This window comes from Danio rerio, chromosome 22, assembly GCF_049306965.1.
Source record: "Danio rerio strain Tuebingen ecotype United States chromosome 22, GRCz12tu, whole genome shotgun sequence".
Classification (NCBI taxonomy): domain Eukaryota; kingdom Metazoa; phylum Chordata; class Actinopteri; order Cypriniformes; family Danionidae; genus Danio; species Danio rerio.
Window position 1 is genome coordinate 26,936,747 of NC_133197.1, and position 26,748 is coordinate 26,963,494.

At 37.0% G+C, this 26,748-nt stretch overlaps 3 protein-coding genes and 1 long non-coding RNA gene across 12 annotated transcripts; 2 read left to right on the forward strand and 2 right to left on the reverse strand.

The window, feature by feature from the left end:
- Window positions 1-8: 8 nt before the first annotated feature.
- On the reverse strand, window positions 9-9,643 carry wdr83 (WD repeat domain containing 83). Its single transcript, NM_001002429.1, is given in 9 exon segments — window positions 9-285; window positions 566-680; window positions 902-1,010; window positions 1,101-1,168; window positions 2,151-2,277; window positions 2,379-2,427; window positions 5,104-5,209; window positions 5,286-5,406; window positions 9,386-9,643. Coding segments are annotated over 9 exon segments (948 nt in total). The 5' UTR covers window positions 9,489-9,643; the 3' UTR covers window positions 9-135.
- LOC137488942 (uncharacterized) lies at window positions 132-13,764 on the forward strand. Of its 8 annotated transcripts, none has more exons than XR_012398052.1 (6): window positions 132-304; window positions 934-1,038; window positions 10,158-10,348; window positions 10,432-11,187; window positions 11,349-11,441; window positions 11,553-13,764. It is a non-coding gene; the product is annotated as an uncharacterized lncRNA (long non-coding RNA). The 8 variants fall into 8 exon arrangements; XR_012398053.1 differs by having other exon boundaries at window positions 11,017-11,187; XR_012398054.1 differs by having other exon boundaries at window positions 10,161-10,348.
- sde2 (SDE2 telomere maintenance homolog (S. pombe)) lies at window positions 12,439-25,028 on the reverse strand. 2 transcript variants are annotated; one of them, XM_009296385.5, is made up of 7 exons: window positions 24,911-25,021; window positions 24,652-24,769; window positions 21,797-21,908; window positions 21,514-21,683; window positions 16,739-16,844; window positions 16,075-16,642; window positions 12,439-13,762 (listed from the first exon to the last, which is right to left on the reverse strand). In XM_009296385.5, exons 1-7 carry the CDS (start codon window positions 25,010-25,012, stop codon window positions 13,547-13,549), a joined length of 1,392 nt encoding a protein of 463 aa, XP_009294660.1. In that variant the 5' UTR covers window positions 25,013-25,021; the 3' UTR covers window positions 12,439-13,546. The 2 variants fall into 2 exon arrangements, with proteins under 2 accessions (XP_009294660.1, NP_001017752.2); NM_001017752.2 differs by having other exon boundaries at window positions 13,084-13,762; window positions 16,063-16,642; window positions 24,911-25,028.
- A 693-nt stretch (window positions 25,029-25,721) lies between these two features.
- mrps28 (mitochondrial ribosomal protein S28) lies at window positions 25,722-26,379 on the forward strand. The gene has a single exon (NM_001077790.2). It carries the CDS (start codon window positions 25,742-25,744, stop codon window positions 26,270-26,272), a length of 531 nt encoding a protein of 176 aa, NP_001071258.2. The 5' UTR covers window positions 25,722-25,741; the 3' UTR covers window positions 26,273-26,379.
- The last annotated feature ends 369 nt before the right edge of the window (window positions 26,380-26,748 follow it).

Consider the following 26,748-nt stretch of genomic DNA (forward strand, 5'->3'; position numbering starts at 1 on the left):
AAGCAAAAAAAATATTTTATTCACTTTTTATATAAACACAGAGAACAAGTATAACACAAGCAAACTGATCAAAAAGTAATGATTTTAAATTGAGTCCTGCTCATTTGTTTGGTGTTCAACACTTTACACAGGTTTTCACGACTCATTTTCAGCTGTATCCTCTGGCTCTGCCCCCCATACCTGGACACGCCCCTCCATAGAAGTTAATAGGCGGGGCTCGGTTGGGTGGAAGGACAGCGATTGGACGACAGCTTTTCCAACAGGCAGCTTTAAAGTCAGGGAGCCCTAAAACAACAGATAACAGGTTTATATCTTTATTGCTCATATTCAATGTGACATTTTGTTAAAAGGTACATACTTCATAATTTCCAAATATAAACTCCTAACTGGGAAACTGAGAGCTTTCTGAGAGCTTGATTGAGTCAAAGTATTGATTCTCAGTTAAATTATGCAAACAGCTCCAAGTAGAAAGTTGTCTTGTCATCGCAATTTATGGTAATTGCGACATAGCGTGAACAAAGTTAAAGTAAAGCCTCTGTTGGTAAATATGACTTATTCTTCTTACCTCCACCAGATCCCAGTAGTAAACATGGCCATCTTCTGAACAGCTCAAAACATGCGTGTCTTTATCAGTCAGACAGCAGTCAAGCTTATAGCCTTTGTTGACATGACCAGAGTACCTGTGAGCAAAAAAACACACATTATGTAATAAATGCTGAAGAGATACTCATACATAATACATTTATGCAGTGTATTACAGTTCCATTCAAGTTTTTAGTATCTCCATTTCATTTTCACCATTCACGTTAAACTTTCACCATATGCATTATAAACCCGGAGAGATTGTGGCAAATTAATTTCTATTGTATTTATGTAGTAATTTGGTCTATGTTGTACATACTCTCCAAGCATCTCTCCTGTGCTTTTGTCCAGCAGACGCACCGTAGAGTCCAAACTGGAGCTAAGTGTGCACTGACCATCCCTACTGAAACACACACAAGTGATTGGACCTGTGAGGAACAAATACACACAAGACAGGTATTTTAGACTTCACATTATTACAAAACGCGTGTTGTGATTCTGTGTGTGATAAAACTCACTTCCAATGTAATCCACTTGAAGCTGCCCCATTCTTAGGTCATATCGCCTCACTCTCCCATCCACAGACCTTTAGTGACAAAAACAAACAAAAAAAACTTTTAAAATGTCACACAGTTATAATGATATAGCTTTAATATTAATTTAAACTACCTACCTACCATTAACTACATAACAATAATTTTTAAATCTTGTTTATATCCCTCGTTATTCGCAGGAGTTACGTTCTAAAAATAAAGTGCAATAGGCAAATTCCGCGTTGTCAGCTTTATTTTTTACAATTATTCTAGATGTTTTAAGGCTTTAAAACCCCTCACTACACACCTTTCTCAGATGGGCATGAACATTTTCACACTTTCTTTCTCGTTTAAACACTCTCAAAGTTCAATCCTTTATAGAAAAATAAGTCCAGTATTATAGAATTAAACCAAAGATGAAAAACCATTTGATCTTAATTTATTTATTCTGTAATGTCGCTCTAAAGCCGCTTAACTTCTACCTAGTATTAGCATGTCCAGACGTCTTTTGTGCCATGATTAGCATTTTTTTCTGCCTTTTGGGGTGCTACCGCAGGTGCCTTTGATAATACAGAACGTTTCGTCGACATTGTGGGGAGAAAACTTGCGAACATATAGTACAGCACCTCAGAGTCACACTGCTAGGGACAAAGATTTATGTAAATTTGGCAAGTTGAACACATTCTGTATGTACAGGAGACACACCACGGAGGAGATTGATTGACAATAGTCTACAGCCAATCAGGATGCAGAACACAATGTGCCATTAAATGGAAAAAAATCAGCGAAACTGCGAGGCCGCGAAAGGGGAACTTCATTATAGCGAGAGACCACTGTAAATACAATCACTGACAACCAATCAGAATCCAGCGAGTCTTTAAAAAAGTAAATTATGATACATGGCTAACATGCGTGTTTTTTATAACCAAGATTATTAAAAAATATGACTTAATCTCTTTACCCTTTATGCTCACATAATGTCCTGCAATTAGATAATTAACAATTAGACAATAAGATAGTTCATTTGGTTCTGACCCAGTCAAAAGCTCATGTTCTGACACTTTTAGGCTGCTGATGCCATCCTGTGATTCATCCAGAATCTGGATCGGCTCCATCCGCCTGGATCTTGTGTCCCAACAACGCACCGTCCCATCAATTGAGCCTAAAATGTAAAGAAATAGCTGAGTCAGTAATTTTATGAAGGTACTGTTGTTTTTTCCATCATTAACTATGATAAATGCCATTATGAAAAGCTTGACTGACCTGACAGCATCACAGTAGCCTCTTCGTTAAACTGCACACAGTTCACTTTCTAGAGTACAAGCAGTGTTGAAAAAGTAAGTCATCTGTAGTCACCAAACTACAATAAGGTTACAATAATGTAGAGCTGTTGGGGGGAAAATCATTCAAATTCAAAAAGCATCACTTTTCTCTCTGCTCTGGAAGCTTGATACTGAGTTTGATATTTAAAGGGCACCTATGGTGAAAATCCACATTTGTAAGCTGTTTGGACAGAACTGTGTCAGGGCATAACAATAGTGTAAATTTTGGCAGGACAAGTAAAAATCTTAACCACTGGCCCGATCGGCCCTGTGGAAAAAATCCTTAGCGTTAAACCCTGTGTGTGAAAGTTTAGTGCGTCTACTGTCATATTAGAGTGAAATAAATAAAACAAGTCTCTTTTTTAAATTTCCTGATGTTAAAATAGGATCCAAATCCCAGTGATTTTGAGGCCCACCACAACGTGACGAGTGGTTTTCCCCGCCAACTGAATTGATTGACAGGTGTCATGCTTCCATAATAGCATGTATACACATATCCACAGAACATTGGGATTAAAACATATGCTACAACTCTCTGTGATCAGCTGCCCCTCAATAATTCATTTTAAAAGTTTAAAACAGAGCATGTTTGTAATAAAGTAAAATTGCTATATAATTCTTAACCGCTATAATCACCACATTCGCATGGTGTCAGTAAACGTGCATATACATAAGTGTGTCTGTGTGTACTGCAAACTAAATTTGTGTGTGACTCATTGTTTCAGAAAGGCTTGAATAGTAGAGGGATGAACCTGCACTGGTCTCACAGTTCAAATCGGTTGCGATTATCATGTCATTGATTCGGTTCAATTCAATGTCTCGGTGCATCATGGTGCATTGGCGATGCTTTCAGTCAGATAAATGTACTGTACCTTTAATTTTACCTGCTCAAAGAAAACACTCTTTTTGAATGCATCAAAACTCAAGTACACACACACACACACACAACAACAACAACAACATTAGCATGTAAAGCAAATAAACAAATGTAAATATTATCCTACTTGCTTTTTGAGCATTTTCAAGTGAGTTGTTAAATGCCTATGATTGGTCACGCACTCAACAGAAAGGGCTGCGATTCGCTCTAACAGCTGGCGCTGTTCACCGATGAGTGACACTGATAAACGGCAGCAGTGATCACAGCAGAACCATGATAGACGCGGAGAATACAAACTCTGCATACAAGCTCGGTCTGTATCAAGAAGTACCGTTGTAACAGCCACAAGGAGAGGAAACGTTGGGCCAGCAGGTCCACAGTGAGAGAGAGAAATAGAGTTTTCTTTCATTTTCCCCAGTAGTAAAGGGGCTGTAACTTCAGTGTCAGTGAGTGACTGTCCAGCAAACACATGCAGTGATTTGTGCAGAGTTTCTGCATTTAATTACTCGCACTTGTCTCCCTCGCCAATGTCGCCATAGTATTCTACCACGACACACATGAGATAAACAAAGTCAGTACATAATAACTGGTTAGAAGCAATAATTGAACCAATATCGAATTGTCCACGTCTGCATCGCGGTGCAACAAAGCAACAATTAATTTTGACATTGAATAGACTCAACCACAAATACATCAAATAAACTAGTTATTTTTGAGTGATGACCTTATTTCAGCGTCATCATTGTCTGTCTCTATCTGACTGCTGTTTATTTGACGTAACGCATGACAAGCAGACACGCATGTCAGAGCAGTGGGCGGGGAGAAGCAGCTCATTTGGATTTTGGATTTAAAGCCAGAGGCTACAAAACAGCTACATCACACATCACTAAAATGGGCAGATTCTACATAATATAATAAATAATCAGAAGATTATTTTAAGCTGAAACTTTACAGACACATTCTGGAGTCTCATCGCACATCTTGTATAAGAGGTAAAATAGGTGCCCTTTTAAATGTCACTTTATCAGACACAAGTGTAGTAACGCAGGATTGTATATTTCTCAACTCGGTAGGTAGATGTGTACACATTAAATAAGAACGTTGTGGCTTTTCCGTTTAAAGTTGTCTGTGTTTGATTACTGAAAAGCTTAAAAACCGCGAAAAGGAAGTCTCAGCATTCAAACAAACCTGGCAGTATAGCCTCAAGCTAAACGTTAATTCATACACATGCGTCGCCTGATCCGCAAATGGAAAACTTCCTTTTCACACATGTAAATTAAGATGCAATCATAATATTTGTTTTCATGAACATGCTTGTTTGCGCAAATCTTAAATTCACGAATTCAGGTTGAAAGCCATTTGTTTGTGGATGTTAAAATGCATATGCAACTTTAATGGAGTGTGTGGATGATAGATCGTGCATTCGTAAATAATATTAAGACTGCTTTCATCCCATACTCAACTGACGTGGACGAGTCATGTGATAATGACAAATGTTGGAATTATTACATCCGAATTGCATTCATACTCGCATTCATACTATATAAAACTTACTTTTCTAACAGTTGTGTAGTAAATTTAAATTCAAATGTAATACATACTCAAGTAGTAGGTGATTTTGGACGCAGCCACTGTTCTCTAGGTTAGTTTTTAACAGCAGATGGCACTCTAGGCTAGTTTTTTTTAACAGTAGATGGCGATCTGGGCTAGTATTTATCTTCCAAACAACAGCTAATAAGTACAAATAATAAACACAAAATAATATGTTGGCAGGAAATAACAATCTTACCCCAGCATGTCCGCGAAGTTTGCGTGTCACCTGACCAGACGCCACATCCCACAGAATAACGGTTTTATCAGAGCTGCAGGAGCACAGCTGACTGTTGTCATATGAACTGCAGAAAGTAGGATAAATTAACAATAAAATTGACAAGGGATTATGTTTCTGTTTCATGTAACACAACAACTTACCCATCCGCATCAAGTACTTCATAACCGTGACCGGTGTAAGTCTTCAACAGAGTCCCTCGACTAACACTCCATAGTTTCAGAGATTTATCACTGCCACAAGTTAGCAGATAATTCCCATCGGCTGCAAGATATATAGAAATACATTCAAATGTATAGTATAGAATGTAAAACTTTATACTAAATGTATAGAAACAAGAGTTTCTCTATCATAATGCAAATTGCAGTGTCACATGATAACTTGTGTATATTTCTTTGAGCTAATCAGGATTACAGTGTTGCCAAGTCTGCAGCTTTCCAGCAGATTTGGGCTACATTTATCCTCTTGATGTGGGTTTTAGTCCGCAGGTTAAAGCTAATTTATTCCAAATTTTAACTACCCCAAAAATGTACAGACTAAACTAAACCGTCTGAGGCCAGTCTTACTTGATAAACTTTCCCTTGCCTAAACTAGACACGAGTGAGATGGAGAAATTGAAAGCATGTCTGAACAATTTTTTTTTGTCAGAAAAATTATCTTTTTGAAACTAATTTCATTTAGTATAATTTGTTGGCTATTTTAATGTATTTTTGTTGGTCAGTTATCCTCAAAATAAACAAGAATATTTGAGGTGAAGTTCAAAACAAGGTCCATTTATATGCTTCAGCGCACAAACTGACAAACAGGTCTTAAAAAAAATAATATAAATAAAATGACAGTAAATATTCACAGTTTCAGTGTAGCCTATATTAGGCTAAATAATTGGATGACAATCCATATTGCGCCTGTCAGTTTCACTTTTATTTATTTAATTTACTGCTTTGACCACAATGAGCCAGGCTTTACAAGTTATTCACAGCACTACAAGTATTCCCCTCGGAAGAATAAACTCAGTCGGAAGGATGAGAGAACAGAAACTTATTGTGAGAATAATTTTACCGAGCGGCGCACATTGCACTGCTTGATTCATCACTGAGACACAGCGCGCAGCCCTCCAGTATCTACGGACACTTCCAAAACAGCAGCACAAAGGGAAGAAATCAGTACATTGAGGATCTGTCCAATATATTATTGACCCTCTCTAATTTAAAGTTTCAGGTAGGCCTACTCTGTGTGTGAAGGGCAGGTAATAACTCTCTACTCCAGTGTTGTGAATGCGATCTGCTGATAACAGACACAGCGCAACAATTTAGAAACAGCAATGAGCTCTATGTTGCAGGTCAAAATTAACCCATTGAATGCAAAACTAGATGCATTTCTCCACTAATTACTTAAACTAACAGGAACAAATAGTCTTGGAGAGTTTTTCGTGTTGTTATGAACGAGACACAAGGATAGAATTGTGAATAAAAGGAGAATGACAGGTGCAGCAGCGGGAAGCGCTGAATTGAACATGAACTAACCACTTGAATATTCATCTGTGCTTCACATTAATCTATAGAATAGCTTCAGAACATTTAGGATATAATAGGCCTACATGAAAACTTTCCAGTGCCTTATAATAGGCTATTCCATGGCTTTTGTTGGCTTATAAATTACACAGAATATAGCGCACGTGCAAGATCGGATTTGGATCGGTACCAGCTGGCCGATACCCTATCCAGCAAAAATATGCAGTATTGAACCGATATCTGATTCGGTATCTGGATCGGTGCATCTTTACCAGTGACACTCAATCTAGACAGCAAAATACAAAATTTAAATACAAACACTTAATACAAAATACGTGTTCTGTGTTTTTAGAACTATTATATTTAAGTTCAAATTGTTTACAGAACGGTAAGGTCCTTTTATTTGTGTTTACTGTTTGCTCTGGAGAAAAATTAGTGTTTCATGTCTGAATATTTAAAAATAAAATTTAATAAGTATTTAAGTAAGTTTTTATCTTTTTCAGTTCCTTTTTTAACTAACCATTACTGCATTTTAGCAGTAAGAAGCTAAGATACAGATTATTTATCTGAAGCTTGACTACAAAATTAAATCACAAATCAAAATCGCAATATCTGTCAATAAAATCGCTATTCGATATTTTCCTCAAATCGCACAGCCCTACATATATAAAAGGGATAATAATTTTATCCTTAAAATGTTTTTTAAAAAATTAAAAACTGCTTTTATTCTTGCCAAAACAAATAAGACTTTCTCCAGGAGCAAAAATATTATCAAACATACTGTGAAAATTTCCTTGCTCTGATAAACATGTTTTGTAAAATATTTAAAAAGAAAGAAAAAAAATCAAACAAGGGCTAATAATTCTGACTTCAACTATATATTTTTTGAAAAATTCCATGCAAATGTCAACCTTGCCCTGAACAAAATAAAGTTTTCACCAAAATAACTAAACCCTTTCTAGGATGTTTGAGTAGACTTGTATTTACAATACTGTAAAAACAGTCAAAAACGCCTCCGTCAATGTTTTTAAACAAACGTATTTAATTTAGCAAAATCACACAAGTGGCAATTTCACATCGGAGACATCCATAACAGAGAGATGTCACATCTATAACAAAGCTTTTCCCACATAAACACACAAAAATGTCAAATAAAATAAAATCAATCAGGTTTGTTCTATGTGAGCCAACTGTTATCCTTTTGATTAGCAGCATTACTTTTGGGTTGTGCAGATTAATTCGCAGGACCTCTACAAAGTATGTTATATACTATAAACTCGGATGTTTTTTTTTGGTCACATCTATAACGCAAGTTTGTTTTCTTCATTAAAAATATAAAAAATCCATGTCAAATGTCAAATCCATAACGCTGGAATTGCTCTTTTATAAATCACAGCCTCTTGCAATTTACTAATCACAACGCTTCATATTGCGATTGCGATTTAATTTTGATTAATCGCAGAGCCCTAATGGAGTGATTTACTTTTTTCTAAAGACTTTAACAGTATTGAGGTACATTAAAATAATCAAATGTAAAATAACATGCAATTATGAACAAAATCCACTTAATAAAGTGGATCAAAACCACCACAAAAAGTTGTGCTAAAACTATTCAACAACACTCAATCTAACTCTTTGATCAACTTTTTTTTTGATCCACTTCTAATGTTGACTACCGTCTTTATTGTATAAATAAATGCAATTAATCATTGTTAAAGCTACACATCTGATAATTTCCCAAATGGTTTAAATTATAATCCCAACTGTCAGCGTAATAGACTAGTGGTTAGCCCACTGACATATGGTGCAGTAGCACATCAGGACGTCCCGAGTTCAAATCCCAGCTTGAGGACAATTCCCATCTCTACCCCCTGTCACTTTACCACTTCACTTCCTGTCTATAACACCGTCATATCTACTTAACGAAAGCAAAAAATAAATCTTTAAAAAATATATATAATCCCAACTCAACATTGCAAATTTGCACATTGCGAGATCAATGCTGAAACTATATACAGTGCAGCCCTAAGCCTAACCATAACAATATAATAAACACAATGTGATAAAAACACAGTACACTCTCAGAAATAAAGGTATGCGAGCTGTCACTGGGGTGGTACCTTTTCAAAAGGTACACGTTTGTAACTACAAGTTCCATATTAATACCTCAAGGGTACATATTAGTACCAAAAAAAAAAAAAGTACAAAAATGTTCCTTTTAAAATTTGTAGGTACTTATATATATATATATTTTTTTTTTTTTTTTGAGGTACCAATATGGACCCTTTAAGTACAAATGTGTACCATTTGAAAAGGTACCACCTCAGTGACAGCTCGCGTACCTTTATTTCTGAGAGTGTATAGAAAATACCTTTTGATAAATGGGAAGTAAATTTTAAAATGACAAACAAAGATCTGTAGCACCTTAATATAATTCCCCATTACTCATGTTATTTAATGTGCAGGATAACAAGCACAACTTTGGATTTTTAATTTAATGTTGTAGTGTGAGGAATAAACACTTTACAAGCTTACTCATGCTTAGTTAATAATAGTAAATACAATAACAAATGGACCACTGTTCTAAAGTTTTACCCAAGAATCACTGATACCCATGACTTGTTTGGAAGAGACCTATTAAAATTCATGATACTCCAGCAATGCCATGAGCTGTGGGAACCCTGTAAAACAAAGACTTTTTTCCTCAAAGTAGTTTTCCCTCATTTGCTCACCGTTGAATCGGACTGCTCTCACTGCACCCTGCTGACAGTCTACAGTCCTCCACAGATGCTGCGGCAACTGAGGCGCTTGCGGACGCGGCTGTGGAAACGCCATGTTGATACTATTACCACAGCTTCGCAGAAGAGCTAATTAGCCTATATACATAATATGTCATTTATTTTAAACAGCAGCACTACAACAAACCCCAAAACTACCCCACAAACTGCATGAAAACACAGCGGTTTCTTTCGTGAATGTATGCTGAAGCTAGATGCAGCTCTTTACTGCCATCTGATGTTTGGGAGTAGGACTTTAAGTTAGACCCTTTTTTATTATTATTAACTCAATGCCACAAGAACGAGAGGTATTACATTTTACATAGTTTCTGAAAGAGAAAAAAAACAAAGCAGGAGAAAATGACACTAGCGAGTGCAAACTTCTCTTCAGTCTCCCGCCAACCACAGCTCCAGCAAACTTAAGACCTTTTACATCACATCATTACATTTTTTCATTACATATTGCTCTATTGTATATCTGAATGTTTCTTATTAACAACCATTTCATTCTTTATTTATAATATAAAACAATTTTGAGAGCCAAAAGCAAAATAGAACTTTAATTGCACAGGAAACACACAAATAACAACAACAATGGCTTTTTTGTGGCCATTAAACAGCCCAATATGTCTGCACAATTGATGTTTTCCTGTTTCTACACATCCTAAAAGTGCAGATGTTGCTTCTCATGGTGTGATATTTAATTTGTGACTGTGATCTCTTTCAGAAGAATGTCTCTTAAAGAGAAAATGGCCTGGAGAGAGGAGAACGAGAGAAGAGAGGAGCCAAAAATCCAGGAAGTTGTCGAAGAGAAGCAGGAGACCAACTTTGACAAACTCTGCGATTTAAAGTCAATGGAGAGGGAAATTTCTGCACAAGCACGGCCATCAAGAGCGACGAGATCAAATAGGGGTTTCTGTAAGTTTCTCGTCAGATTTCTTCAAGGAAGACACAGTGGCAGCGTTTGAGCCTCTGTGTTTTTGTCTTGTGTGTCTGTGCAGTGTAAGGAAGATAGAGACCTTCAAACATTTAATCATTTTCTTGTCGGCTTAGTCCCTTTATTAATCCGGGGTCGCCACAGCGGAATGAACCGCCAAATTATCCAGCAAGTTTTTTCGCAGCGGATGCCCTTCCAGCCGCACACATTCACACACACACTCATACACTATAGACAATTTAGCCTACCCAATTCACCTGTACCGCATGTCTTTGGACTGTGGGGAAAACCGGAGCACCCGGAGGAAACCCACGCGAAGGTAGGGAGAACATGCAAACTCCACACAGAAACACCAACTGAGCTGAGGTTCGAACCAGCGACCTTCTTGCTGTGAGGCGACAGCACTACCTACTGCGCCACTGCCTCGCAAGATAGAGACCTTGAAAGAGAGTATTCTTTTATGCCATTATCGCATGAATGAGGCTCTGTTTGAAAGAGGCCGCTTGAAAAACTAAAGCGGCAGCAACAGGACCCTTCCTTGAAAAACAAAGTGCAGACCGTGACCCAAGTGAAGCTGCTGAACCCTCACACTCATCCAAATATAATACTAGACTGTACAACTGCACTTATTTTCTCTCACCTGAACAAGCTTATGACAACCAAGATCGCCGAGGTCTGTAAGGACTGTGGAGGGATCTTCAACAATGCTGATGTCAAAGGAGAAAGAATTGGAAGGCTTGTGTTTGGAGGCCTGCAACTTCATTAAAAGCCACAAGTTCGAAACAACACTAGAGCAGATGATTAAAGACTTCCAGACCCGGTAAGATCTAAAAACACTTTTCTTTACGAACCTAACGATAAAGTGCTTCTGTTTCTAGTGAAACATTATTGCATTTGCTTGATGGAGGATTGAGTTGCCTGTTGATAATCTCACTGTTGTTTTCTCTATTTCACAAAAACATTAAACCGGAACTTGCTCAGCAAAAAGCTTTGATGAAGCAAAAGCGGGAAGAATGGAGCCAGTACAGAAGACAGAAAAGGCTGGCGATGGCGCTCGCTCCTCCTGTGGTTATAGTGAGTGTTGTACAGAGCCAGCAAATACCTTTTCCTGTTGTCTTGATCATCAAATACTGTATCATTGAGTTCAAACGTGCCACTAAGTTTGTCTAATCATGTCTATTGCAGACTGGACGAAAGCTGATGCCCCGCAGCCCACCTCCAAGGCCCGTGCAGAAAGAACCAGCTCCAGTCATCTGGGAGGACAGTTTAATGGATCTCTTTGATTGATGAGCTCCTCACCACTCCTCCACATTAGGAAAAGCAAGAGCAGAACAGGAAAAAGAAACACTTGCATTTGTACACTGGCTTTTGTGCAAGTCTATTTTAACTGAATGTCAGACATAATTGAAGATTTGTAACAAACTGTTAAAGCTAAAGGTGCAGAAGATCTGGGATAACCCTAATCTTATTATAAATAGCAATGGCAAATTTAAAGGAGTCACCTTAAAATAATAATAATAATTCCTTACATTTATATAGCACTTTTCTAGACACTCAAAGTGCTTTACACATTGGAGGGAATCTCCTCATCCACCACCAGTGTGCAGCATCCATGGATGACGCAACGGCAGCCATTTTGTGCCAGACCGCACACCACACAGAGAGAGACAGAGTGATGAAGCAAAGTATGATATGGGGATGGTTAGGAGGCCAGTGGGCAAATTTGGCCAGGATGCCAAGGTTAAACACCTACTCTTTTTCGAAGGACATCCTGCGATTTTTAACGACCACAGGTTTAACGTCTCTGAAAGACATTACTCAGCAGTCCCCATCAATATACTGGGGCGTTAAGACTCACACAGACTGCAGGTTGAGCGCCCCCTATTGGCCTTACTAATATCAATTCCGGCAGCAACCTAGCTTTCCCATGTGTCTCCCATCCAGGTTCTGCTGCTGTCTGAAGTCAGTAGAGATTACAGTCAGGAAACAGAGCCGACTTTCTTTACACTTTTAAAGAAAGATTATTTAACCAGTAATATGTAGTCATAATAACAACAAACAAACAAAAAAAAACTGTATTACTATTTTACTCCATTACAAAGTAGGATCATATAATACAATCAAATACTGTGCAATGTGAACAACTTGTTGGCTTGATTAGAAACAAGTTAAATGACTTTGTAGACCGCACCAAATGACATCTGCATGAATTAAAATAGCTATTTACAATGACTACAAACACATCACTAAATAAAGTTAGCCCGAGCTTTGCATTTATAAATGTACACATTTTACTATAAAGACAAAAGGGTGGTGATAAAATGCCCTATGTGGTGGATCAAAGTAAAACTGACACCTGATTCATCTGTATACGACTAAATCTTGAGGGGCATCTTTTTTCAAAATGAAAGATTTTCCAAAATGAGGTGCTTGAGTTTTACAAAAGACATCTTAAAAAAAAACTACGGACATGCCAAACAAGATATGCAAATCAGCAAAGACAATTTGAGCTTAGGCAGAAAATAATGGTTTGACAATTCTGTGATTTTCAAAATGCATTCCTATTTGCTCTTGAACTGATTCTAACCTTGAGTTTTAACAGCAGACTGCGCTCTACACTAGTTTTTAATCAGCAGATGGCACTCTATCCTGGTTTTTAAATCAGCAAACAACACTTTAGGCTAGTTTTTAATCAGCAGACGGCACTCTAGGCTTGTTTTTTTTTTTTTTTTTTTAACAAGTTGTTCTATAGGCTAGTTTTTATTAACAGACGGCATTCTAGGCTAGTTTTATTAGCAGACGGTGCTCTAGGCTAGTTTTTATTAGCAGACAGAACTCTAGGCTAGTTTTAAAAACAGCAGACAGTGCTCTGGGCTAGTTTATCTATACACTCAAAAACTTTTGAGCCCTTGAGTGTTTAGCATGTAATGCAAGTCGGCTCTTGTCACAAGATTAACGTAAATACAGCCCACTATTGACACTCTTGAAATCCACATAAACCTTCCCAAACTAGGAAAAAACTTCCCAAACTTAGCTTTGAGTAGTGTTTGTAAAGCACACAGCGCCATCTGTGTTAAAAACTAACCTCAAATTAAACGGCGATACATTTTTTAAATCTCAGAATTGATGACTAATAAATTTCTCAAACAATTTTTCGTCACAGCAGTGGATTTGGACTGCTATTTCTTCTTGCCCTTGCTGGGTTTGGCCAAGAGTGAAGGATCAATCTGATCAGGGGTCAGTCCTTTAACAGAAAACAGACGCGCAGCTCGTTCCTGCAGTGTTCCTCCACACTTCATCCCTCTCTCCATCAGCTCCTTCTTCAGCCTCTCCAGACCCAAAGCCTCCAGCTGCTCCGGCCCACTCACAGAGAGCAGATCCAGCGGATCCTCAACCTAACAACCAAACAACATGTCAGCATGAATGCATGCAATTAATCAGAAATTTTTAAATATTTCTTTACTACAAAATAATAGTTAGATAAGGTTTGACCCTAAATTCTTGCCATTATTGTGAAACAGAGGCAATATGATGGCTCAAGACATGACGCCTATTGGCTGAACTGCAATTATTGTGTGCATTATTGTGCACTGAATGTTGAATAAGAGATGAATGCAAGAGTGTTTTGAGCGCGATTTCCCCCCCCGCTAATGGCAGACACTCCCTGTTCTGCAATATTTTGGCTTTCAACCTAACGAAAGGGAGAAATAGCCAAGTTAGATGTGCCAATACTATGTAAAATTTGCAGCAGAAAGGTCCCAGTGATGTGGCGATCGAAACTGAGATGCCATTTTGCTGGCCTAACACAAGTATTGAGTCGCAGGCCAGTCCACAGTTAAAAGTACCTGAAGCCTTTGTGAAATCAGTCACACGGCCAGGAAAATAACAGGAATACCTTTCAGGATTCCCACTTTAATCCAAATTCCCTGTCTAAAAACAAACAAAAAAGCAGGCCTTTATTAACAAGTACCTCCAATGACTGCATTTGACTTGAGTGATTGCCAGGTGATGAGCAGAAAAGGAATAAAATGGAGCTGAAAAAGAGTTTAAGCATCCGCTTGTTAAGTTGTAACATGAAATATTGCTCCCAGGTCTAAGCTGCGACTCATTTGAATTGAGAAAATTTTCGTTTATGAGCACTTTTAGTCATATGACACATCAAAGTGAATTTTATATAAAATGATTGTGTATAGAAGAGTCTCTGGACTTGCTGCATCACAAATACCAAAATTGTAACAATTTATAAAAAACGTATCACTTTCTGGCCATCTGATATTAGGCATGGATATATATTTAGTGATCGTGAGTTTTGAAAGTATTACAGCACTTTGTAAACGTTTATTACTACAATTTATTGAGTCTTCCCTTCAGTTTGATAGAGCAATTGAACCCAGAAGCCGCTACGCAGGATGTCACACTTAACAAGTGGATAGCAGTATAATATGGTTATAAAAAAAAAAAAAAAAAAAAAGTAAAAAAAAAACATTTCTGATAAATGTAAACAAATTTTAAGGCAACAAACAAAACCCCCTGATATTCCATGAATTTGAAAAAAAAAATATATATATATATATATATATATATATATATATGAAAAAAAAATACAAATTTCAATAGCTAGGTTTTCATCCACCTATTTTTTATGCACATTTTGGATTATTGCATTAAAATATGCTTGGGATGTAAATCCCAAGATGTGTATAAAGTTGAAAATGCACATTCAAAAAAAAATGTATGCACATAACTGAGGATAAATTTTTATTCGACTGAAACACTTATACCGAATAAATCCCAGTGTGTGCATTTAAAAAAAAAATAAAGGGATTTTGTTATTAGAAATTATGTGATGATAAAAGTGGGTGCAATGGTCAGCAATAATGGACAAACCATCAGGCTGACTACATTGTAAAACTTCTAAAATGTTATTTTGGTCATTCTAAAATGCCTGAACCAGTTAATATTATCACTGCCAGAATAGGCATGGAAAGATAACAGTTTAATGTATATGGATAAGCCAAGGTTTTAAAACCGACAAGCGTCTCTGCTATAACATTTCTACAGCATATGTAAGATTTTTATATTACATTTTTTGTATCATGCCAACTCCAGAACTGTCTTGAGTATCTGTGCACCCAAAGAGCGTCTCACACCTCTAAACGCCACCTTGTGTTCATCGCATTTTATCTTCTGAGGTGCAAGTAATTTATTATACAAGGAAAAAAAACCCACACATGCTTCTACCACAGCAAATTCTGTTTTTTATATATATTTGGTGCCAGTTTAACAGGAAGTAACTTTTTTTTCGTGGACTCATTAGATGGAAATGCTGCTTTATTTACAAATCTGTTATGTGATATTCCAGTTTTGCGCATTAATTTTATTTGCTTCTTTGAATAGAAACATGGTTAATGTCTGGAAAAAAAACTTTTAATATTCCATGATATTCCAGAAATGACATGATCTGGCGAAACCCTGATTTCAGTTGCCTTTATGCAACATATCTAGTTAAAGAGACTGTTAAATTGTCATTTCAATGTAAATGATACTACAACAACTAAAATACAACTTATTGTTTTTATATATATATATATATATATATATATATATATATATATATATATATATATATATATATATATATATATAAAGCTTAATTGAAATGAAAATTATTTTAATATCTTTCAGCATTTCAAACCTGTGAAAGAACCTGTGATTTCTCCTCAGGGATGCTGCTGCTTGGGCTGATTTCAGCTGTAGACTCCTCAGTTTTCTTCTGCACCTCTTCAGCCGTCTTCTGCACCTCCTCAGCCATCTTCTCCACCCTCTCAGCCGTCTGCTGCACCTCCTCCTCGCTGTGTTCAGCAGGACTTGAAGACGAGCTGCTGATTTGAGCTGTACACTCCATCTCAGTCTCCATCTCCTGCTGGTTGACTTCTGTAGGCTTTGGAGCAGGACTGGAGGAGGAGCTGCTGATTTCATTGGTCTCCTCCTGGTTGAGTTTTTCATTGTTTGCAGCAGGACTGGAGGAAGAGCTGCTGATTTCACTTGTACACTCCTCCTTGTCCCGTTTCTGCAGCTCCTCCTGGTTGTGTTTTCTCTGTGCGGGACTTGAGGAAGAGGGCTGCTCCTGGGGGTCTGCTTTATGAGCTGAAACGACTGGTTTAGGAAAACCAGAACTACAGGAAGCTCCAGAGGTAGACGGAGAGACTTCACTGTCGCTGTCATCACTTCCTTCACTAGAGCTGGCCATTTCCTCTAGCCCTGCCATGCCGGTCCTGTTGGATTAAACAAAGGCATGTTACAGAAATGTTAAAATTAAAGTTATATTTGTAAGTCTTGTGTTAAATTTTTCATATTTGAAAGCATCTCACCAGTAACATTTCTTCTTGGCTTTCTTTTTACTGTCTGTTGGATTTGCGCGCTTGAGGCTCGGACCCTCGTCCGCCTGAACGAGACCGCTAGAGGAAGCCTGCATGCCTGAAGAATGAAGACACTTTTAATATTTCAGGTGTGCTTTCTAGAATAATTATTGGTGGATGATACCTAGAATGTTTACTATTATTAATAAGAGTATGTCATATTTATGTACAGTAAACACAAAAGAACACTAAACTGAAGATTGGTGAAACCTGGTAATGATCGACATCCATAGTAGGAAAAAAAAAGAACACTATGGAAGTCAATGTTATGAGGTTTCCAACACTCCTTTAAATATCTTCTTTAGTGTTCAACTGTGAATAAATGAGGTCAGAATTTACATTTATGGGTGACTTACTCATTTACCATCCTAATGTCTATAAGGTTTATCTTAATGTATCCGGTGCAAAACTTGAGTGTTTTGTGGAGGAAACATTTTATTAGAAACACAAAAATGTAAAAACTAAAATAAATTCCCCAAAACTATAAAGGAAGTAAAGTTTGACAATACGGCGTGCCACAATATACACTGTTTATCTGTTGATTTAGTTCCATCAATTTATAGCTATTTCATGGCAAGACTAATTTAGATAAAACACAAAAAGAAATAAAACATTTGACATGATATTGAATTAACACTTGATAGGATTTTCGGTGCAATTTAAGATAAACAACTTCAATATTTTTCCCAGTAATACACTTTTAAAACATCCAATAAAGTGTTTTCGGTATTAAAATCTTGTCTAATAGGCAGCATTTACACTGTTGATCTTGATGGTCAATTTTGATTTAGTGACTGTATCTGATTTTTTTTTTTGATGACCTGCTTGCATCATCTTTTAAAAAGTGTCTTCTATGCAATTGTCTGCATTTAAACTGCACATAGCAAGAAGCACAATGACCATGAAGAAAAAAAAAGTCAGAGTGGGCGCTGACTGACAGCTGACAATAAGGATGCTTTCACATCTGTAGTTTGCTACATTTGGTCTGGACCAAGGGCAATAAATGATACATTGTAGCATTTTCTGCTGTCCTTTTCACACCAGTCTTTGAAAGCTTTGGTCCGAACCAGTTGAAAAAGAACCAAATTGCAGTATTGTGACAAAACACACATCATTCATTGGCCAGATGTTGTTGAACACATTTCATAAACTGCTATTCGATTGGTCAGAATTCACTTGCGGGAAAATGCCAATGAACTCCTGCAAGTAAACAAACCGGCGGACACAAAATGTTGCTTTTTACTATGGAGCTACGAATGTACTGGCTGTTTGTATCCCTGGTCATAGTTTACTATATAGTTTGTATAGATCACTTAGACAAACTATACATTTTAAGAATGAAGCACGGCGGAGGCTGTTTTATGAGGCAATGTTTTAATGCATCGCAAACGGCAAAGGTGCATCACACGTCACTTCAAGAGGAGGTGTGAATTCATTTAGCTAAACTGCAAAATGGTCATCTTCCAGAAATATTACCAACGATCCATCAGGTAATGTTTTTCCCCCTCTCCCTCTCTGTTTAAAATTGTAGGTAAAGCGCTGTCAACAAATATTTTTCCCCACATCCCATAATGCACAGTGCATCGGCCTACGGCAGCTGGATTAATCCAAAAAGGTGCAGTACTTTTTGTGGTTGGGTCTGTTTTAGTTCGGATCATGTTGTCAACACAAAAGCACCACTCCAGGGTTTGTTTGAAAGCATACCGAGACCACCTCTTCAAGCAGGTCTCAGTAAGCTTTTTTGGTCCGCTTTTGGTGTGCACTCGAGTACGACTGCTTCATTCACACCTGCCCAAATGAATCGCACCAAGAGGGGAAACGAACTCTAGTGCGATTCAACCAAACTAAATAAGGCAGGTGTGAAAGAACCCTAAAAGAGCGCTCTTTGCTCCGTTCCTGCATTTATTCTGTTTAGAGGGTTTCATTTTTTAATTCTTTTTGACAAGCTGTTTTACTATAATTTATTACAGAAAAGTTCTGATTTGGCCATCTTTTTTTAATCTAGGTATTTTAAACCAGTAGGCATCTTAATATAATGTCCATGGCGTGATTTATGCACGTGATGTATGCATCAAATCACAAAGAAATTGCTCAAATATGAGAACATTAAAAGCTTCATTTAGAGGATTATTGCCCACGATGAAAAAAGAAAGTTACAAAAAAACACACTGCCAAAACAAATTGTGTCTTTTGTGGTTCAACTGTAATATTACACAGCTATAAGGATATTTTTGTGCACACCTAAAGTAAAAATAAAAACTTCATTCAACAGTTTCTTCTCAGTGTCAGTATAGGGCAAGCATGTGCTGATGTGCCTTATGGACCCTTTTCACAAGACTCTTATAGCCCATTTAACTGTCCTCATAATCTTAAATCCTTGAAAGTTTTTAATAGTTAGATTTTTAAAAACACATGAACATTTATTTGCATTTATGTATGCATTATATCATAAATGCGTCAAATTACAAAAAACAAAGTACCGCTTATGCAAGGTGTCTCTAATGCAGCGCCTATGGGGCTTAGGGTTGGACGATATGGCAAAATTTTATATCACGATACATTTCTTAATTTTGGTCAATACAATATAATTCCGAAATGGACAATATTAAAAAGACAGAAAAAAACTGCCAAGAGCGCACACAATAGATGTCTGTCCCTACAAATCTCTGCAAACTGAATATACAAAGCCAAAAATACCTCCAGGCTCTTAATTTTGTTTTTAAACAACAACGATACAAAATATTATGTTTTTAATTATTTTGTATTTAGCCTTTACAAACAAGAAATGTGAAATAAACTATCAAATAAATAAAAGTCTCAGACTCAGCTTATTTATTTATATAAATAATATATAGACAGTTCATGGAGGTTAGCTTGATCAACGTGAACAAAAACTTTTATCAGCGTGTTTTATTTTTTAGTTTTTTTTTGTATATGCAGATTATTTAACAATAAAAATCAAAGCAACTTTTAAATTATTAATAGTAGTAATATTTTTTTGGGCTATGCGAAATGGGAATTCACAATATTGTGCAAGTATGAAAACATTATTCATTTAGACCAGTGGTTCTCAAACTTTTTGCACCAAGTACCACCTCAGAAAAAAAATTGTCTTTCCAAGTACCATCACAATGACCAGTATTGAAATACAGTAGCGTAGTAGGCTCAGTAAAGTAGCTACAACTCTGCAAAGTTTAAAAACGTGGCAGATTAACTACTATTATTGAGAAAATTTATATTATCAGCCACTTTAAACATAGTAAATAGTTTGAGCATTAACACTGTACTGTGCTTACATGTAAAATACAAACAAACAAAATAAACTATCAACGTTTACAATAAAATGTGCTTTTAAAAGTTAATAAAAAAATGGTAGGCTATTGTTCTTAAAAAGTACACAAAAAAAAACTCAAACTGTACCTCAACGTAAAGTGTTAACCTATGCAGGGTTTTTCAAAGTCTAAGACAGTGGGCCTCCCTTTTGACACAACTTATCCATTTTCGCCCCCCTCCTCCCAAACACGCACGCACACACATACAGTATATATAAAGACACAGACAGATGTCAGACTGTTAACTCACTTTTATCATCATTTGCATGAAAGTGCAATTATTTACAGAGTAATAAGTATTTTAATATAACGCTTTTAAAACTAGGATGATGGTTCAATATAAATAGAGCAGATCCAAGAACTGTCCATCCCAGTCAAAACAGTCGAAGTTTAGCGGGTCTCAAGCTGTCATTAGCCAAAATATCTTGACAAACCACACATAAAGGTCGTGGTTCATCAGCTGGTCCTGTCCACGTAAATCCTAAACTCAAATACTGATCATCATATCGTCGTCTTTTGGGTTTAAGCCCTGATCTTGAAGGCTTTGAATCGGGGGGTCTCAGAAACCGATCCATTGTATTAGCAAGCATATACCAGTATTGGTGGGCTTGCCAAACAGAAGCGAATTCACAGCTATGGCCTTCTGGGTAAAAAAGGTTTTCTTATTTTTGACGTATTATTTTTTTAGTTTTGTTTAATTAAAACGTTTAAATATAATAAAAAATACATATAATAATTAAACCTAATAATTATATTTTTATTATATAATATTTTTTCCCGCGCCTCCCCTGACATGCTCTGGCGCCCCCCAGGGGAGGCGCGCCTTACACTTTGAAATAGGTCAGGGGTTTTCACTTTGAAATGAAACTAAATATAGGCTATATGTCTTAATATTCATATATGAATCATTTTTGAAATATACATTTTGAAATATATGTTGCATGTACATTTGACATATTGGATTCCTCTGTATACCACTAGAAGGAAGCCCGCGTACCACTAGTGGTACACGTACCACAGTTTGAGGACCACTGATTTTAAAAATTATTGCCCTCTGACTTAAAAAGAAAGATACCAGTAACAGTTTCTTCTCCATAGTGTCAGTATAGGCACATCAGTGCATGCGTGTCCTATACTGGCATTGAGAAGGAACTGTTCAATAAAGTTGTTATTTTTGTTTTAGGCGTGCACAAGTATTCTCATACCTTCGTAATATTCCAGTTGAACCAAAAAAGGTTATATAAATAATAAATTGATTTAGGATTTTTAAAAAACGTATAAGATTTACACAACCTAAAAAGAGTGTCACAATACGACACAAATCTATAACGAAAAATCAAAAGACTTGTATATCTCGGATGATTTGTTTATGGACAAAAAAAAAATCTAAATCACCTTTGAGCACAGAGTCCTCCAGTCTCTCTGAGAGGTCATGGCACTGCTGCTCATAATTGGTGTCTGTGAAATAATGTTTGGGCTCAGCCAGTTTCCTCTGAATCCGCTCCAGGCGACGCTGCTCCTTCTCCGCCTCTCGATCCGCCTGCTTTTTCAACCATTCCGCCATTCTACGTACACATACAAACACATTTAAGCATTTAACAGAAAGAGAAAGCACCAAATCAATGAGATAATTGCACATTGTGTAAATAAACAAGCGTGTGGTAATCGTCAGTCTTACTCTTTCTCATGATTGACGTCTCGAAGTCTTCTTCCACTCAGATCTCGGCAGGCCTCACGATTTGTGGTCTTTTCAATTTGCGCACCGAGAGCTCTCAACATGGAGCCGAATCCTGAAAAACAATCACAAGTCGAATTCTCATGATGCATTCAAAATTGAGGTTCATTCTGGGTAGGCATGAGCCGGTATAAGTTTATGATAATATGATAACCTTGAATAAAAATATCTTGATTTCAAGGTATTGTGATAACTGCTATAAAATGAGTCCTTTTTAAATGTCTGGGTAAAAAAACGAAATCTAAAAAAAACTAAGGAAAAATGTATAATATTTTGACCGTAAACATGTCAGGCTAAATACTTCAAGACTTCTGCAGTCTTTATTAGTTTCAATAACACTGATTTCTTTAAAACACATAAAACCCCTCACACACCTTTTAATTTTGCCAGTTTTACACCTTAACCACAATGACCGTTAAAACCGGTAATCATGCTATGCTTAGGTCTGGGTCCATTTGGAGTTAAATAATCTTTGTTATAAAACAGATTTAACTGACTGTGAACAATGTTGTACTTTGACAGCCAACCCAACAATTACTTCATCTCATCACAACACAAATCAATTAAAGGGCACCCATGAAGAAAATCATTTTTTGTAAGCGGTTTAGACAAAACTGTGTGTAGGTATAGTATGTCCACAGTCATATTGGAGGGATATAAACTTTTTTCTTTCTTGACGTTAAAATTGGATCCAAATCCCTCCCATTTTGAGGCTGACCACAACGTGTGGTTTCCCCGCCCACTAACTTGTTTGACAGCTGATTATTAACAGGTCTCCGTAGTAATGCATACAATCATATGAACAAGACAGGACATGCACAAAGCAACTGGGATTAAAAGATCTGTTCAGCTCTCTGTGATCATCAATCATAATCAAATGTAATCAGGAATTAAAACAGGACAACTTTGTAATGAATGTAGCGATTTTACTGTCCACAACAAATACATCAAATAATTATTGGGTAAAAGCTTACTGTAATACTTTTCACAAACGTTACATGAGATCTGCTTCGTTCATGTCAGTCAATGTGCTGTTTATCTTACACAGCCGAGGAGGAGATCGAGGCACACTTTAGGCTCGTTTCCACTGACTGGTACAGTATGGTACGTTCGGGTTGGTACGGGTCACCTTTATCAGGCTTGCGTTTCCACTAGCAAGGATACCCTTTTGGTGGACGTGGTGTACAACAGATAGTTTCAGTCGCATCATTCTCACTCGAGGAAATGTCTACAATAAAGCTGTACGGGTCGCTTGCATATCATATGAAAAGCACTTCTCACAAAACAGACGCTTCAACTACAGAAAAAGTACACACAGCAAACATTTTGTCCTTAATTTGGTTCAAAACAACACAAAGTATAGCTCACGTTATTATTATCAGCTCAAGAAGTTTAATATTCATACAGAAATAGACGCGCGGCGAGCACAAGCAAGAAAGCGAAACCGCTTGCTCCTCAGACTGGCTCTTAAAAAACTACGGGGCACAGGGCAGATTCTGCTCTACTCTATGCTTTGTGGCTGTTCATCAAGACGACGACAAGGTTTGTTTGAGCCCGGATTGACCATTATGCTTATATAATTCTGCTGTAATCTCTCGCTCTGTATTTCAAACATGGCGGGTCCTTTGTTTACATTCTGGCTTGTTGCGCAAGCGAATGACGCGTCTCTGTAAACCAATAGCGTTTAGCTGCGCGTCTAGCTCCTCCTTTTGGTACCCTTTCTTGTGTTTGGGACCCTTTCGAAAGGGTGCCGAAAAAGTGGTACGGTACGGTAAGCCTTTTGACAGTGGAAACGGCCATAAAAGCGTACCAAACCAAACTGTACCACTCAGTGGAAATGGGCCATTTGACAAGCACGTGAGAACGGTGGGCGGGGTGAACTAGCACTAAAGGCACAGGCCACAAAAACAGCTACATTGTGTTCAAAGCAGAAAATCACAATATTCAGAAAGGTATAATAAATAATCTGATGTTTCTAATGTTTTGAGCTGAAACTTCACAGAAACATACTGGAGACATAGAAGACTTGCCTTAAATCTTGAAAAAGGGGTAAAATAGGTGGTCTTTGAGTAAACTTAATTGTTTTTTCCCAATTTAAGTGGATTTAACAAAAAAAAACAAGTTTTACCCCTAAAAACTTTGTGTTGTTTCACCTCATTTAAAAATTTGTAGTTTGAACAAGCAGCAAAAGTCTTTTTTGAGTGTACGATTTCCCAGAGTTTTTTTTAATTCCTAAAAGGGATGATATCATTAAGGAGAAAGTCTGAAGGTGCGAATATAAAACCAGCTTTACCTAAATCAAACATTATCTGGTAACACTTTACAATAAGGTTCATTAGTTAATGCTTTTACTAACATTAACTAATCATGAACAACACATGTACAGCATTTATTAATCAAAATTGAACATTTACTAATGCTTTATAAACATCCAAGTCCATGCTTGTTAACATTAGTTAATGCACCATGAACTAACAATGAACAACTGTATTTTCATTAAGTAACGTTAACTAACATGAACAAATACAGTAGTAAATGTATTGTTCATTGTTTGTTTATCTTAGCAAATGCATTAATTAACATTAACTAATGAACCTTATTGTAAAGTGTGACCCATAATCTTTTACTTACAAAGAATGAATTAATGCAAAGCTTATTTATTCTGCTTTAAAATGGTGTGTAAATCTCGAGTAAAAAAAAACACTTAACGTTAAATCGTGTTTGGAAGTCCAGGGTCACAAACATCAGCAAACAAGCACACTCTAAACAATATTATTAGAGGATATTAGTGGTTTTACCTCCTTTTCCTCCACACAGCCGGGGCTCCAGACGATACACAACTCCAGACTGAAGCAGGTCATTACTGCGAGACAAACGGCCATTACTGCTCACGTAGAAATCCGTCAAAGATACACCCTGAGAGGAAAGAAAAACACATTTCCGTCATTTTAAACATCACTATAACAAACACAATCAAACCGAGCAATGAGTACTGAGAGAAGAGCTTAATCCAGAGTTCAGTTCTCGTCGCATTAATGTAATCACTCAGCGACTCACATTTTTAACGGTAAAATGATCGATAAGGTCGCTGACAGTCGAGTCCGGAGCGACAGTAAGATTATTAAACTTCAAATCTGGCGAAATTACAAACAGCTCCATGTTTTCTTCATGCGTGTTCTCGAAGATGTGTTTATAAACTTCCGGTAAACGTACGTGACGCGTTAACTACGGAAGCCGAGAGAGTCACGCATTTATCATAGTCAATTAAAAGTCATTTTAAGGTCGCCTTTAAATTTGAAATAAAGCGAGATATTCAAGCAATGCTTGTATTTATTTAAATATATTTATTTAATTTCTACTGTGTTTTATTATTTTTGTTCAAGGATATAATGCATTTAACGTTAGGCAAAATGTTTACGTTAATTGTAAACTTTGTAGTTTAATTTGCCTTATGTCTATATAATATGTGGCTTTGTGATATTTTTATCTATTTTTAACTAATTTAAATATTTTTAGAATACTGGTGAGGCCTACCATAATTGGTGACAGTTATTAAAGCCAGTGTGAGTTCCAGATCATATTTATTATATGCAAAGGATGCATCCTTTAATTGAATATGTACGATTTTAAAGGATTAATTATTTATTATTAGAGTAAATAAATAATGGCAGAATAAAAAAATGTGTCAACCGTCCCTAAGAATCAGGGGAGGGGAAAAACTTCATCCATCTCTAAAAATATACTTTTTAAATAAAACATAACTAATAGAGCGAGAGTAAAAATAGTCTAAAATGTACTTTAGGTGTTTTTCATATGCCACCAACGCCTTCATCTATGCTCTTATTTTGAAATAACCGGATCTCTCTTTCCTTCTTATGACATTTCAACATGGCGTCGCTCTGCAAGGTGATGATCAACGTGAGTTCCAGGTCTTCTTTACCTCCAAAACAATGTGTTTTCGCCACACTCAGATCCCTATACAGTTCAGACGCGAGCGGAGGAGATGATAAACACACCGAGCGGCCGAAGAGCGGTTTCGCTGCCGCTTATAATCTGCACTCGGACCTCCAGCAAAGCGGCGAACGGCGTATGATGAGCCCCAGGGAGGAGAGCTCTTTCCCGGCTCTGCTGCGACAGTCCGTGCTCCTACAGATGGGTCCCGCCAAAGGCAAGATCGCCATCGGGAAGATCTTCCACATAGTCAACGATGACCTGTATGTGGATTTCGGAGGGAAGTTTCACTGTGTTTGTAAGAGGCCTGCTGTTGACGGGGAGAAGTACCAGCGGGGCAGCAAGGTGAGGCTCAGGCTGGAGGATTTGGAGCTCACATCGCGCTTTCTGGGAGCGACGACCGACACCACACTGCTGGAGGCTGAGGCGACTCTACTGGGTCTGCTGGAGGGCAAGCCGAAGGAATAGACAAAAGACTAAAAAAAAAACTGAACATTTTGTGTGTGTGTGAGCTAATGACTGAATGAATGGACTCTGTTGTGTTCGAGATATAAAGTTTTAAATGGCAACCTTCACAGAATTTGGTTCTGGTTTGTTACTATACGTGTAACAAGGGGTACGTTTATGAGGTAAAGTTGGTTTTCTATTCGCACATTCGTTCAGTGGCAACTTGTGACACGCTTTCTAAATTGTTTACCATGGTACTTTGAATATGTTGAGGTAAAGTTGGTTTTATATTCACACATTCGCACCTTCTATAATATAATTATGCAGATGTATTTATTCATTGCATATTCTACATAGTGAAACCATATTAGCAGCCAATGGCTGTCAAAGTACAACATTGTTCACTGTCATATATATATATATATATATATATATATATATATATATATATATATATATATATATATATATATATATTGCTGTTTTGAAGTCATACC

Excerpts from the sequence above, each read along its gene's own strand:
- sde2 (NM_001017752.2), bottom strand. The coding sequence starts at position 25,012 with ATGGAGCTGTTTGTAATTTCGCCAGATTTGAAGTTTAATAATCTTACT. Across the intron at positions 16,643-16,738 it reads GCCAAGAAGAAATGTTACTG|GACCGGCATGGCAGGGCTAG; the intron begins GTGAGATGCTTT and ends TTAATCCAACAG. Across the intron at positions 13,763-16,062 it reads AATCACAGGTTCTTTCACAG|GTTGAGGATCCGCTGGATCT; the intron begins GTTTGAAATGCT and ends TTTGGTTGTTAG.
- mrps28 (NM_001077790.2), top strand. The coding sequence starts at position 25,742 with ATGGCGTCGCTCTGCAAGGTGATGATCAACGTGAGTTCCAGGTCTTCT.